Raw genomic sequence first — 13590 nt, 5'->3', positions numbered from 1 at the left:
GGCACGTGTGCTTGTTGGCTCCTTCCATTTCTTTCTCTGGCTAAACAAGAAGCAATTCTGTATCCTGGATGCTGGGAAGAAGAAACACTCACAGGCTGCACGCTGGGCTCCATCGAGAGCCTGCTGGTTACAAACAGCCATGAAAACAACCTCTTCAGAAGTCTCTCAACTGTGGCTAAGAGTCCAGCACACACCCATGGGGCTCTGAGCCTCTGCATCAGCAGCTGCTCTTTCATTTTCTGTCTTTCTGGGCTCATTTTGTTTTTCTTGTGCACAGAGATTACTCTGATTCTAATCAAAACAGGGATGAAAAAGCCCCACAGAACACTAGGGGGACAAAATTATACAAAGGATAAAGGAGTCGAGCAGCATTGAGACCATACCCATTTGTAAAAGAGATTATAGTCACAAAAGTGCTTCTTATCAACGGGGAAAATAAAGGCACAAAAGGCCCCTAGATGAGCAAACATAATGAAACCTTCCAGGATGACTGACAAAAGTCCTAGAAAGAAAAATTATACAAGTCTCCAGGAAACTGCCAGAATTCGTTATAAACCACTTTTCCCCGTTACCTGAAGTCTGCACTTTTTCTTAATTAAAACCCAAAGTCTGCTTAAGTACATTGCAACATTGGCATTTCACCTTTTATCTGCCATTATGGTATCTCCTTTTTTGTTCTGTCAAAGGACTGAATATACTAAAGAGCATCCAGCATTTTAAAAAAACACATATTGTTAAGGACAAGGAAGAGTGCAGTGCCACACTTGATACTAGGCCATCTCCAGCAGCCCCAGTAGCTGAAGGGATCTGAAAGGTCCTGCACCACTGTGGTAATATCTACATGGTCACAAAGAGGCAAGATCTGAGCTCGTACCAAATCAGGCTGCTGCTTTTTCTCACCAAGGCAACAGCTCTTCTGAGGTGTTACAGCTACTAACAAATGAATTGCTGTTCAAAGGGACCAACAGAACAGGGAGAACTCAGAGCAAAGAAAGGATAGTGTAGAGGAGCACAGGCTTAATTTCCAATATGTCCTCAGCCTCACGTGTACAAAAAACCAGTAAGTCTGAAAAGGCCCTGCTGCTATTATTAAATAATTGTGTTTCTTATCTTAGAGTGACCATTTCATCTTTCATACACATACAAAGAAACTCCCACCTATTTTCTTTTTCAGAGGACGGAACAGGCAGCTTAGATGGTGATTTTAATTGAATGTTCAGGCTGTTGCACAAGAATAGTGCTGTATAGACCTATGGTTGAGAAGAAAAAGCCTTCCCCTACCACCTACACCTTTAATTCACGACAAATATCCCTGTTGCTTTCACAAACTCGGGTCCAAGTTTGACACTTGCAACATGTCTAGAGTCAGGAATTAAAGCAGAAACACAAATTCTAGAAAAATTCAGTATGTTAATCACTGTTTCCCATTTCATACAGGGCCAATATACCTGCTCAAATGGCTCAACAGCACACCATTAGTTATTTGTGTGTGTGTGCATGTGTGCATTTCTAAAGACATGTGTATAATTTATCCACATAAACACACACACAATGGCTAGAAATGAAATTGCTGATTGTCAAACATGCCAGACATCCTTTTCCCTGTGTGGAAAAAAGAAAAGGGAGAAGCATGGTTGTATTTGTGCTAAAATGATTAGTGTTTGCAATCTATATGCCAAAGCAGAGAATTCACAGTCTCCATACAATAATTTGCGTCTCATACAACAGCACACTTAGAGAACTCAAACAACATAGGAAGATGACTACTCTAGCAGCACAAGCCAGAAAAATGGAGCAGTAACTGGCATGAGTCCACTCATATGGGAACATTTGTAAGCATGTGTGGCCTAATAAAGCTACTAAGCTTCTAATGCAAAGGATTCTTAATATGTGTTAACAGGTTAAAATACAAGATGGAAAGAGCGAGCTGAAATCTGTCACTTTGAATATAGACACTGAATACAATGTCTCTAGAAAGGAGGCTAGAAGCTATTACTGAAGCAAAGTCCAGATTAAAGCTCATGCTCAGCAGCTATGGAAGCTCCTGGCATCCCACAAAGGCACGGGGTGAATCCACAGCACCCTCACACGTGCAGACAGCACCATCAGTGACCATGCCTCACCCCAGAGCACAATCTGACTGAAAGCATTTCAAAGAATTCAAAATCTCTTGTGCAAGGCTTAAATTACATAAATTATCTACCAAAGCATGCAGAGACTGCATATTAAACCAGTCTTAATCATGATCCTAATCCTCAAGGAAGCAGGATGGAGTATCATGAGACCCTTATTAAAAGTGCAAATTATTTCAGTGAGAGTTTGTCCTGAATGAAAACATGATCCTAACAACTGTAGAAACAGAGAAGAAAAATCTCTATTTCAAGGAAAAGGTGGTGGAACTAGGAATCACAGCTTCAACATACAATTCGTTATGATATTAAACCACAGAATCTATTTAAATGTGAAAAATGTTAAAATAATGTCACTAGGTATTGACTTATTTTCCTCACACAGTCATTTACTCATTTAAGGAAGGAGAAAAGGTTTCCTTTCTGTGCTCTTGCAGTGCATTACTGCTTCATTCAGTTACCAAAACATTTCAGTTTTCAATCTGTCTTTTGCCTTTGATTCACATAAATTATTTCCTTTGCACATGAGCCACAGTAAGTTAACCAACTGTGATTCTTGCCTGCTGCCCACGCCCCCAGCAAGAAGAGAAATACAAAAATCAGGTAGTCTGGATTTCAGAAGGCAAGCAACAAGACAATAGACAAAAATGAAAGCACGAGGCTGCTTGAGATTTCTGAAAATCTCTCAAGTTTTTACTAGTCCAATATTTATGGTCTGTTAAAGAATTACACATACAAGAACTTCACTTGCTCACCTTCCCTTTTTCTGCTATTCTCTCTTATTGAAATAACTGTAAGATTAATTGTAGCCATAAAAAGTAGCATCAAACCCTTTTATGACCTGTTTATAAGTCGCATGAATCCATTAGAGCAACAGGAAAAAATCTTTAAACGCCGGAGTTGAAATCTCTGCAGCAGCTAACTAGTGAGAGCTCAAAGTCGACCTGAAGGAGGGGAGCACTGCAAATGTCAAAGCTGGCAATGCCACATGAAAAAGTGATTTTCTCAAAAGGTAACATTGCTTAAGAAAAGAATAATAAAAACATTAGGTAAGAGACCTAGTAGGTATTTTCTGCTGGTTTTCCTATTTGACTCAGCACTCTGAAAAGGTCACTTCTGAGATAAGATCTAAACACCTTCCCTCAAAGGAAAACCTATGTTGTTTTGAACAGGTGTTACTTAAAACTCTTTAGCTCTGGTAGAATTGGAGCATAATCATTGCATTCCCTAAGTTCATTTACATCTCTAGCTAAGCAAAGTGTAGAGACCACCAAAGTCATCAATTCATCAAAAGTCATGCAATCACCAAAAAGCAGATGTAATTCACTGCCCATGAGCCACAGATAATGTTATCCCACTACTAGGGATAAACAGCTAGGCTTTCAGTTTGCTGAATTTCCTTTGATGTAAAAAGGTTAATTTAATGCTTCAAAAAGAGGAATAGGATGCAGGAAAAACTGGATTTGGTTCCTTACACCACTGAAACCTTCTTGTGTTAGTCTCTATGGTGTTGTGTCCTTTGCAGTATTGAAGTTGCTCAATAAGGACATACTGGGGGCATTCAAAGAAGTTATAGTGGTTAAGGAACCAGAGGCACTTAGCAAGAATTTACAGGCTGAGACTGTACAATTAAATCAGGAATAAAGGTATTTGTGAGAATTTGAAGAGTTGCATAAACGTAGGTTAAAAATCTGCACTGAACTATAAGCCACGATCCATAGGGAACTACTAGTCTGCTAACAGGCTTCAGTAAGTCTTGTCCATCTCTACCATACTATTAAACACTTCTATGGAAGGAGTTTTTAAGAGTCTAGAACTCTCTGCTAAGTAGACCTGGAAGCTAAAGCATATTACAGCCATAAGAATAAACAAATTCTTAAGTTATAAAGTGTTTACAGAGGCGAGTGAACAATGTAAAACCTGTATCCTAGTTGTAGAATTGTGTCATTCCCAATTATCTGATGAAATAATCTGAAATGAGAGACTACTTACAAAGAGAGGTTGAGGGAACAGCATTTGTTCAGACATGAGAAGTCAAGGCTAAAAGAAGTTTTTATTGCTGCCTTCAACTAAGAAGTGGGAGAGACTAGCAAAGACGGAGGTGCACAGAGACAGGACAGGGGTGACAGATACATGCTGTGAAGGAAAGTCTGGCAACATATAGGGATTTTTTTCATAAGAGTGGTCAAATATGAGGACAGAAGTCCACTTTGAGGGTTGGACTAGATGACCCCCAGAGGTCCCTTCTAGCGTAAATTACTAGAGAGATGGTTGTGGGTTGTTTTCATTTTACCCTGCCTCAATAAATTTCATCACATTGACGAATCAAAGCTTTCCTCATTAGCCCTACAAACCACTCTGGGCATGTGGAAAATGAGATTGCCTCTTTTGTGCCTTGTCACTGGGAGGATCATGTAGATCTGGAAACGTTCTCGCGTCCTGTGCCTTGTCCTGCATTTGCTTTACAGATGTGATCCTCAGCTGCTCTAATTCCAATGCTTCCAATCACCCATCAGGGACAGTGACAGGGGACAATTGCAGGGGGACAGTGACAAGAATATCAAAGCTGCTGTATTTTATGCTGGCAATATCCAGTTAGTGTAGTGGGAGCACTGTTAAAATGCACACTTGTACATCTGACATTAAGATCACCTTATTCAATTCCCTGAATGATCTGTAACAAATTAATCCAACAGAATGGTCTTTAATTTACCACGTTCCACTGCATTTACAACCCCCAGGATCTTATCACACATATACAAACAGATCTGCTCTTCATGTTGGGGGGAAAAAATAAGGAAAAAAAAAAAATCCTCTCTCTTACTGCCCCAGGTCCTAAAACCTGGTATCTAGCTGTGTCTGGATGATTTGGCCTAGTTTTTTCTTTTGCTCCTTAAGTTCAGTGGCCCAGTGAATCTGATGCTCTGAATGAGACAGTCCACCCTTCTCCAGGATACATTCTCCAAGGGCAGGGAACAGTTTAAGTCACTTTCCACAAAAGCACAGTAATGTCATCAAACTTAGTCACACAGAAGATCTGTATTGAAGAAGAAGAAGAGAGATATAGTACTTTATGGGTGAAGGAGAGCTGGGAGAGGGTTGTGCATTTAGGGGTGAGCAATACTGTCAACACTACAATTCCAGAATTTTGCATTCAGGCAACTTAACAGAAAATGAGGACAAAATTGATCACCACTATGAGAAATCAGCATACAAAGCAGCAGCACACAGAGTGCCTAGGACAATGGAAAACATCCATTAAAAATAGAACTGTCAACTTTGGATACACCTCCTTGAACGACTTGTGACATACTTCAAAATAGAAAGGACTGCATGAACTGGTACCGGATTTCAAGCCAACATTCACAGTTTGATTTTACATTCTATTCCCATTTAAAAAACCTATTTCCAGGACTACTGCTTATTACGTCTGCCCTATTAAATCATTCTGCTATGAAATGCAATATGAATTCAGATTTTCCTTTCTCTTTTTCTTCCTCATAATACCCTGCTATACCCTTCTGTATAATAATTTCTGGTCTTAACGAGGAGAATGTCACATACAAGATAAAGCAATAAGTGGTGAGTTTATGCTGCCTCCATTCCTCCATCTCATTATATATACAATGTCCTAAGGCAAGAGTTTGCCAGCTTAGATTTTCCCTTGCCCTATCCCTTTATTTTGTGTTCCCATCAGTGCTGTTATTGTTTGTTAGCATTTGTTTTTCTTTTTCTCTAGAGACTTTTTTAAGTCATTGTTTAAATAATCAAAACACTACAAAGGAAAATTTTAAACTTCCCTTTTGTGAAAAAGCAGAATGATTCGGTACCTGTGCTGGAGCAGCATTAGGCGGATAATATTCATTTTGCTGGAGGTCTCTGCTAGCTCAGTAAGAAAAATGGCTTCCCTTCCCCCTCTCACTTTCAAAAAACTGGGTAGGAAAATAGTGAGGAATGTTTTTCTATGCATGAGCAAACCTTGTGTAACTCAGCAGTGGCTGCACAACAGCTCCAGGGTGATCACCAAGCCACACTGGGTTGCTTTTAGTGAGAGCAACAAAAAATCAGTCCAGGGTTTTGGCCACGGTGGAGTCTCCAACAGGAGAGTACGTGAAGGCTACCAAAGATGTCCTGCAGCTGGCAGAGGCATGCTGCTGTATAACCTTGCAGCAAACAATTACAACATCCTCAGCATTTGAGCCTACTCTGAGGTCAAAAATATGTTCTGTATCTCTAAACAGCCTCTGGTGAGGTATGTGGGAGTCACAGGCATCGGGCTGATACTAACTCCCACTACTTCCAGCTACTCTGCTATCCTTTTTAATGATTTGTGGGGAGCTCTTTGCATACTAACAAGGTGGAACGATGAAGATGAAATCCCATTACAATTTCAGAGCAACTTTCAGCAATGGCAGTTTTGCACCCACTCTAGGCTCTCTCTCATGGCAGGCAGGCACAGGCAGCAATGGCCAATGTCCAAGAGGAGGACAAGTCTGCTTCTCCCCAGGCTATTTTCTTGGCATATATCCCTGCAAGGCCAACGTGGTTCATTTGCTTGATGTACCAGCAGCCAATCTTTCCTGAACAGAGGCCCAGTTCAGGCAGATGCTGAATCTAAAAAGGCTTTGTCAAGGAAGAAGAGGTTGGTAGTTGGCATGCCCAAGTACTAACTCTTCCCCTTCCCCATCAGGAGCACTGCTGCAGCACAGCTAAATGGTGTTTCTTTGCCCGCTCTCACTCACCAGCTCATTTCTTTCCATTTATGAAGTATGTTTCTCATACTTCATAACTTTCTTCTCTTCAGTATTAAATTCCTCTTCCCTCCCTCAGTCTCAATCAACACATCGTCTTAAATTGTGAATTCTGTCCCTTCTGCTCCTTGTGTATAGCACTAATTTCTGAATTCACATGGTTTTTTTTCTCTTGATTTACAGGCTCATTCTGCTTCAACAGAGAAACAAAAAAATGCAACAAAACACATCTCTCCTCCAAACTGATAGTTTTTCTGATCGTGGCTTCAGAGACAACAGATCCAGCCCACATGATGACCCTGAATAGATCAGCTCACTGAAAGGCAGGACACGTTTCTTTGAAACCTTAATATAAATTAAATGAGACAAAATAAATGCAGTGGCCAGATAATAGCACCAAGAAGAATGGCAGAACATTGAGGTTTAATGGCCACATGTTACATGAATAATTCACTTGAACAAACCTATGGATGTGAGTATTTAGGTTAAGGATCTGGCTCAAAAAAACCAAAAGAAGAAATATAAGCAGGTTCTTATTCATAATAACTCACTTCAAGCAAAAAGTCTGGATAACCATCTTCTCCAAAACAAGCTTATGCTAGAAATTAATCTGCTTTTAGCTAGCACCAAAACCTACTACAGGGAGAAGTGCTATAGAGCTCATCAGCTGAGAATTCAGTGGGACTCAAAAGGCATCCTTAAAGCTGCTGTTCCCAGACACATTCAGTGGCTTGAAGAAAACACAATTTAAAAAAATCAATTGCATGAGTAGCAGAAAAGGCCCTAGACATGAGAGGTCCAACAGAAGCCAGGCCAGCTGCAATGCCACCCTCCCTCTATCCAACGGGAGATAGGTCATGTTGTCCTGAACACCTGGGGATGGGTAACATCCCTAGAGAGGATATTGTTAGGTACTAAGGTGTGCAACTGCAGTGATGTGGGAAATAGAAAGAGTAAAGTCCTGCTCTGGTTCTGCAGCAAGGTTATTTTTATATATATATTTATATATCTAAAGACCAAACTGTTACCTTTAACTGAGCATTAGAGATAGGGACACAACATCCCTAACTACCCATAAGAGAGCATAAAATGCATTTAGAAACACCACAAAAACATTCAGAAAATAAAAAGCCATTTAGCAGGTGGCTAGATTCTGAGAGAAACTGCTTTATTTCCATCACATCCTAAACTGGAAATACTCCTAAAATGCAGTAGTCATTTGCTTGAATGGACTATGGACAACATCGCATGTTGCACTGAGGAATTGAGGAATAACCCTAGACTCTGGCAGAAGTGCCTGCAATCATGTGGCCTGTCTGAAAGCAAATGATTTTTAAAGCAGTTTGATCTTGCCAGAGGTGAGAAATCTCCATTTCCCACTCTGCCCCTTCCCTACAGAAACTCTGCAGTGCACGCTCCTCTAAAGGGTTGTTCTGCATTTTTTATCAGGAAAGTGAGACAGTCATGAGGGCCTGCAGTCATTCCTCAGCCACCAGGAGAAAGTTCAGCCTTGCTTTCATCAGAGTGAAAGGAAAGGGACTGGAGGGAGAAAGGAATAGCACTAGAGGGAGAGATCATACAAGAATGTCCAACTATCCATTTTGCCTCTCACATTTTCTGTCACTACAGTCTCCTCTTTGCCCTTAAATAACGTTTACACAAAGAGTTAGGCCCTTTACATTAAGGGTACAAATTAAATGCAAAGTCTAACGTTCCAGTTCCTCGTGCACCAGGCTTATAACTCTGGGCTGTCTTGATCAATGGTGGTAGAAATATATGCAAACATACGTGAGATAATCCCCACAACCAGCACTGTGCTTATGCATCGTCAGGTTGATTCTGTTTCCTCACAGAGCAGGTAGGATCAGCCTTTGAAATGACACATATTTCACCAAGGAAGCAAAACATCTGAAAAGAATGTCCTTACTGCACAAATTAAGGCCTATGGTCATTAACAGTCATAAGACTAAAACTACTGAGATCTTCATCTGATTAAGTGTGAACTTCAGATCTTGGTAACCCTGTAAAACATGTGAAGTACCAAAACTCTAGTTGCAGGTATTTTTAAGATTCAAAGACAAGCTTTTAACTGGTACAGACAGAAAGATTTGTTTCTTTTGTGAGTTAGCAACAAGTCAGATATAGGCTTGTATCAAGTATCCTGTGAACACCAAGACACGGTCACACACCCGTCATGTAAAAATTAACCTATTTTGGCTAAACTCATAACAAAACCTAAACATCTTACTCTGAGGCAAAACAGTAAATCTACTACAGTTATACTCTACAGTCTTTCAGCTTGTTTCAAAGCCCTTGTATTTAAAAGACAAGTTAAGAATTGGTCCATATAGGCACTAGGAGTTCCCCGTTCATCTGCACATACTAGAGAAGTGCATATACACACTCATCCCTATGTTGAGGTGACACTAGCTCACTCCCATTAGCATCAGGGAAACATTTCAAGGGACATCTGCTTTTCTGAACAGAGTATCTTGGAAGGTTTCAAACAGAAAAGAAACCCAACCAAACAAAAAGCCTGACAAAACTGAATAAATTATTTTCCTCTCAGGACAGCAAACCCATTCTGTAACAATCAGGGGCTCAGGTCAAGTCTCCTTTACAATACTTAAGTTTTAAGGCTTTAAAAGAGAATTAAAGTAAGTGGGGGTGGGAAAATGGAAGGTGAAATGGGTAGAAAAGAAATGGAAGATGATTAAGAGAAATTGTCGGGGTTCTTGGTGCTGCATGGTTGAGGCTATGGCCTCTGACAAGAGGCCTGCAGACAGAGACCAGGGAATGCAGCTGCTTAGTTATTTAGCCTCCCTCCAGGCAATCAGGTAGTAGAAGCAGCACTAATAAGATGATGCAGGGTGAAGGACCAACACATACAATACATAAATATGTTAATGCAGTTACTGAAGTCAGTTTTTCTGCAGCCTGTATATGGTTTCAAAATTAATCCATTCCTTTTACACAAGAGAAGCACATTAATCTTTCTTAATTAGGGAGAAAGCAGGGCTAGCTTAAAAATAAAAGTATGGTTAATTCTGAAGTCCTCTCTGTGCCCCACTCTGGTGCAATCTGGTGAAGTACTTCCTCTAACACTGTTTCTGACTCGTGGGAATGTATTTGTGAAGTACCCGACTGGAAATTCAATAGAACAGCTTGTACTATTTTCTTAGTCTGTCCAAGCACAGATCTGCAGACATAAGCAGGCACACAAATAGAATTCTACATATCAGTCAGTGTTTTCATTAAAACATCTCTGGGATTCCCTTCAACTCAACATCAGACAACTTCTCCCTGTTCTAGAACAATGGAGTGCAAATGGACCTCCTCAGAGAGTCAGAAGAACAAGAGAAAACACACTACTCGAAAATCAAGCATATCCTTTTACTGACTGCATCAATGGGTTTTAAAAGGTGTTACCCGCAGTTAACATCTGTCACACTTACTCTCAGCTTTAGTTACTTTACATTACTCATCTTTCATTTGCTACCTTTTTCTTCATTTGCTCTTGAAAGCAAAAAAATAAAAGTGAGCAATGCACTAAGGCTGGGAAGTTCCTCTGTAATGACAGAATTGCTGCTGCAGGGATGATAAATCCAAATATGCTACTATGCAAAACGCTGCGAATCTGAATTTCCAAAAGGCCTGACCCCAAGTGAGTGTGGATCTCTGTGCATTGCTGCTGATCGCGAGCTCTACAATCAAATAAACCACAACAGAACTAGAGACGTTCTCGATTCCATTAGAGACAGAAACACACACCAGATAGTGCTGCCTGTATCACAGCCTGGAAAACCAGTACATTTGGAAGTTTGGAAACTGTCTGATTGAATGACCTGAGTCTTCTGTGTTGTTAATTTCTGTTCTGACAGAAGCAAAAGTTGACAGATCATCCTGCAAGTGCTAGGAATAACTTCCAGCTTCTCTATGCTTTGATAAGACAACATATCTGAGAAACATCATTGTTCTGTGCTACTCACTGCATGCTGCTTCTGATTCATCAGATCCATCGGGACATTCTTCTTCTCCGTCACATTTCCACCTGGCTGGGATGCAGTGGCCATTGTCACAAGTGAAATCTGACTCAGCACAAGTTTTCTTTGCTGCAAGAAAAAAAAGAAAAGTACTTGGCATGAATATAAGCAATGCAGAAGACCTCCAGTGCATCTAATCCCAATAAGGACACTACTGATTTCCCTGTATTTAGGAGTTTCATGTCACATTCATCATCACTTCTTCATGACAGAGTCAAACAGGTATCAAAGATGGATGCTGCTTCTCACTGTAAATCCCTCCATTATTTAATTTGGATTCATTTTTCTGTGTTGTTTTCCAGACATTCAATAGTCAGGGGTGTTTTTTCAAAATATTTTTCTAAGGTTTTTCCTACAAAAAGCTGCTGCCTCCCCAAAACTGAAAGATCAGGTAAGACAAACAAGTCTCACCTTTGGAGTACTAAAAATGTTTTTATCTTTGCAATGTGTTTATGGCTTTTTAGTACATCTGTCACCATAGTAGATTATAATAAAGCACTCCTCCAAACACTAGAAATCATTTCATGAAATGTCAACCACTCCATGCTCTTGGCTTTGCTTGCATTAATCTAAAGCTTGAAATAGATGCAAGACATGAACTCAAGCAATTAATTGGTCTATTCCTCTGTGCCAGAGGCACAGCACAAACACTGCCTTGTAATACTTGTCAGCATCTTTGCACTGCAGCTCAAAGAAAATAAACTACAGATATCTGTCCCTTTCAGTCTGTGGCTTCAGTGTCAATGCTTTTGCAGTGGTGACTTCAGTGGCTTCTCTACTAGGAAATCAACTGTCATGCCATGAGAGTTATGAGCAATGTCTCAGGCTCAGGGGTACCCCTCTTGAAATGCAGGACTCTGGCAAATTGGCCTCTGCCTTTGCTGGTGACCAATTTACATAGGAAACTGGGGAAGGAAGATTTGTTTCTTCCCTCTGCAAAGCTGCTCACAACCTAATAGGATCACAGGAAAACTCAGGTAGTAAAGATCCTTAGAAGGTCATAAAGTCCAACCTCCTGTGCAAGACAGGGCCAGCTCTGAGTCTGAACAGGTTACTCTGGGTTTTTTCCAGTCTGGTCTTTAAAACTTCCGAGACAAAAAGAGTGCGACCTCCCTGGGCAATCTGTTCCACTGCTCAGCTGCTCTCACAGTGAGGTTTGAGCTTGATAGCTATTCCCCAATATAATCCACGTGCACGCATCACTGCTACACCAATATTTCTTCCAGCAAACATTTTCAAAGCATTAAACACAAAAAATAAGTCTCCAGGGTTTGATTTTAGATTATTTTCTCTTATGTGAGCTGCTGTGAGGGAGGGAGCCACATTAAATATCGGTCATGTGTCCATCCAGGAAACAAGCAGCATTACTGTGGGAGGTACTGGAGAGGCCTACATGGCCAAAATCAAGTACTCATTTTATAACACATAAAACATAGAATCATAGAATTATTTCAGCTGGAAAAGACCTATAATGTCATCGAGCCCAGCCTTTGCCCTAGGCCTGTCAACCACTAGACCACAGGGATCCAGCAGGAAAACATTGCAAAGCATCACTAAGCAGCTGTGCAATCTCTCAGGATACAGTTCATAAAGAGAACATGTATTTACCCCCCTTCTGTTGTTAAATGACCCAAGTTTTTTAAAAAAATAAAGGAAGGGTGGTGGTATGGACACAATTTTCTCTTCAGTTACTCAGAATCTGATGTTACAAAGTAATGTAAGAAAAAAATCTCAGCTCCATATGGACCAAGAGTTTTAGAAGAGACTAATCATACTAAGAATCCAGTCTAACCTTCCAAAGACATTGCACATCTGCACAAAAGACTTTCTCCTCAATATCTGATGGAGCAGTGGCACAGGCTGCCCAGAGGGGTTGAGGAGTCTCCTTCCTTGGAGGTCTTTAAGACCCACCTGGACATGTTCCTATGTGACCTGATCTAGGTGACCCTGCTTCTGCAGGGGGGTTGGACTGGATGACCTCTGAAGGTCCCTTCCAACCCCTACCATTCTGTGATTCTATGATCTCTGGTTAGAAAGCCCAAACTTGGGAAACTGGCTATTGTGCATCACTTCTAGTGTGCTTAATACAAGTTTGAATGATTAATCTGATGTATCTAATGGTCACAAACTCTGACCAGACCCTGATGGGACGTGAGTGCATAACTGAGGTCAGAGCACTCGTCTGCCCGCTGTGAAGCTGACTGGGTAAAATCTTAATATCTGCTCTTAGGGGGAGGTTATGGCATCTACAAATGAAACAATCACATCTTCATCCAGCAAGCAGAGACTAGGGTAATACTGGAGACATAAGAAATGTAATTAAAAAAAAAAATAGTTTTACACCAGCAGCTCTCCTAATGTCTTGTTTTCCATAGGAAAACTGCCCTCTGACTTTTCCTCTACAGATCCAAACAGCAACACAGCTACTTTTCCAGCTCAAAATAAACCTCCCCTTTTTCCATCAGTCTAACACTCTGATCGCTGTTATTTTGGGGCCGTGTGGACTCAAGCGTGAGCGAAGGGGTCAGCCACAGCAAGGAGTGTAACAGGCATTCCCTTCAACATGGCCAACCTGCTCACAGCAGATGCTGGCACCGATTGCTTTGTTCCCCTGACACTGCTCTTTGGCAACACAATTAATACATTGCCAGGATTCACAAAATGGGG

General features: G+C 40.8%; 1 protein-coding gene and 1 long non-coding RNA gene across 2 annotated transcripts in view; one reads left to right on the top strand and one right to left on the bottom strand.

Moving 5' to 3' along the window:
- LOC133626204 (uncharacterized) overlaps positions 1-11647 on the top strand; it is an 83117-nt gene extending 71470 nt beyond the window's left edge. The window contains exon 5 of the long non-coding RNA XR_009819343.1: positions 7064-11647. This is a non-coding gene — a long non-coding RNA (uncharacterized LOC133626204). The remainder of the gene's footprint in view (positions 1-7063) is intronic.
- LRP8 (LDL receptor related protein 8) overlaps positions 1-13590 on the bottom strand; it is a 170007-nt gene that overhangs the window by 54986 nt on the left and 101431 nt on the right. Inside the window, exon 3 of the mRNA XM_062003335.1 lies at positions 10870-10992. Coding sequence (XP_061859319.1) covers positions 10870-10992 — 123 coding nt within the window. The remainder of the gene's footprint in view (positions 1-10869; positions 10993-13590) is intronic.

Source organism: Colius striatus, chromosome 10 (genome assembly GCF_028858725.1).
Source record: "Colius striatus isolate bColStr4 chromosome 10, bColStr4.1.hap1, whole genome shotgun sequence".
Taxonomy (NCBI): Eukaryota; Metazoa; Chordata; class Aves; order Coliiformes; family Coliidae; genus Colius; species Colius striatus.
This window is presented reverse-complemented; position numbering and strand designations above follow the sequence as displayed.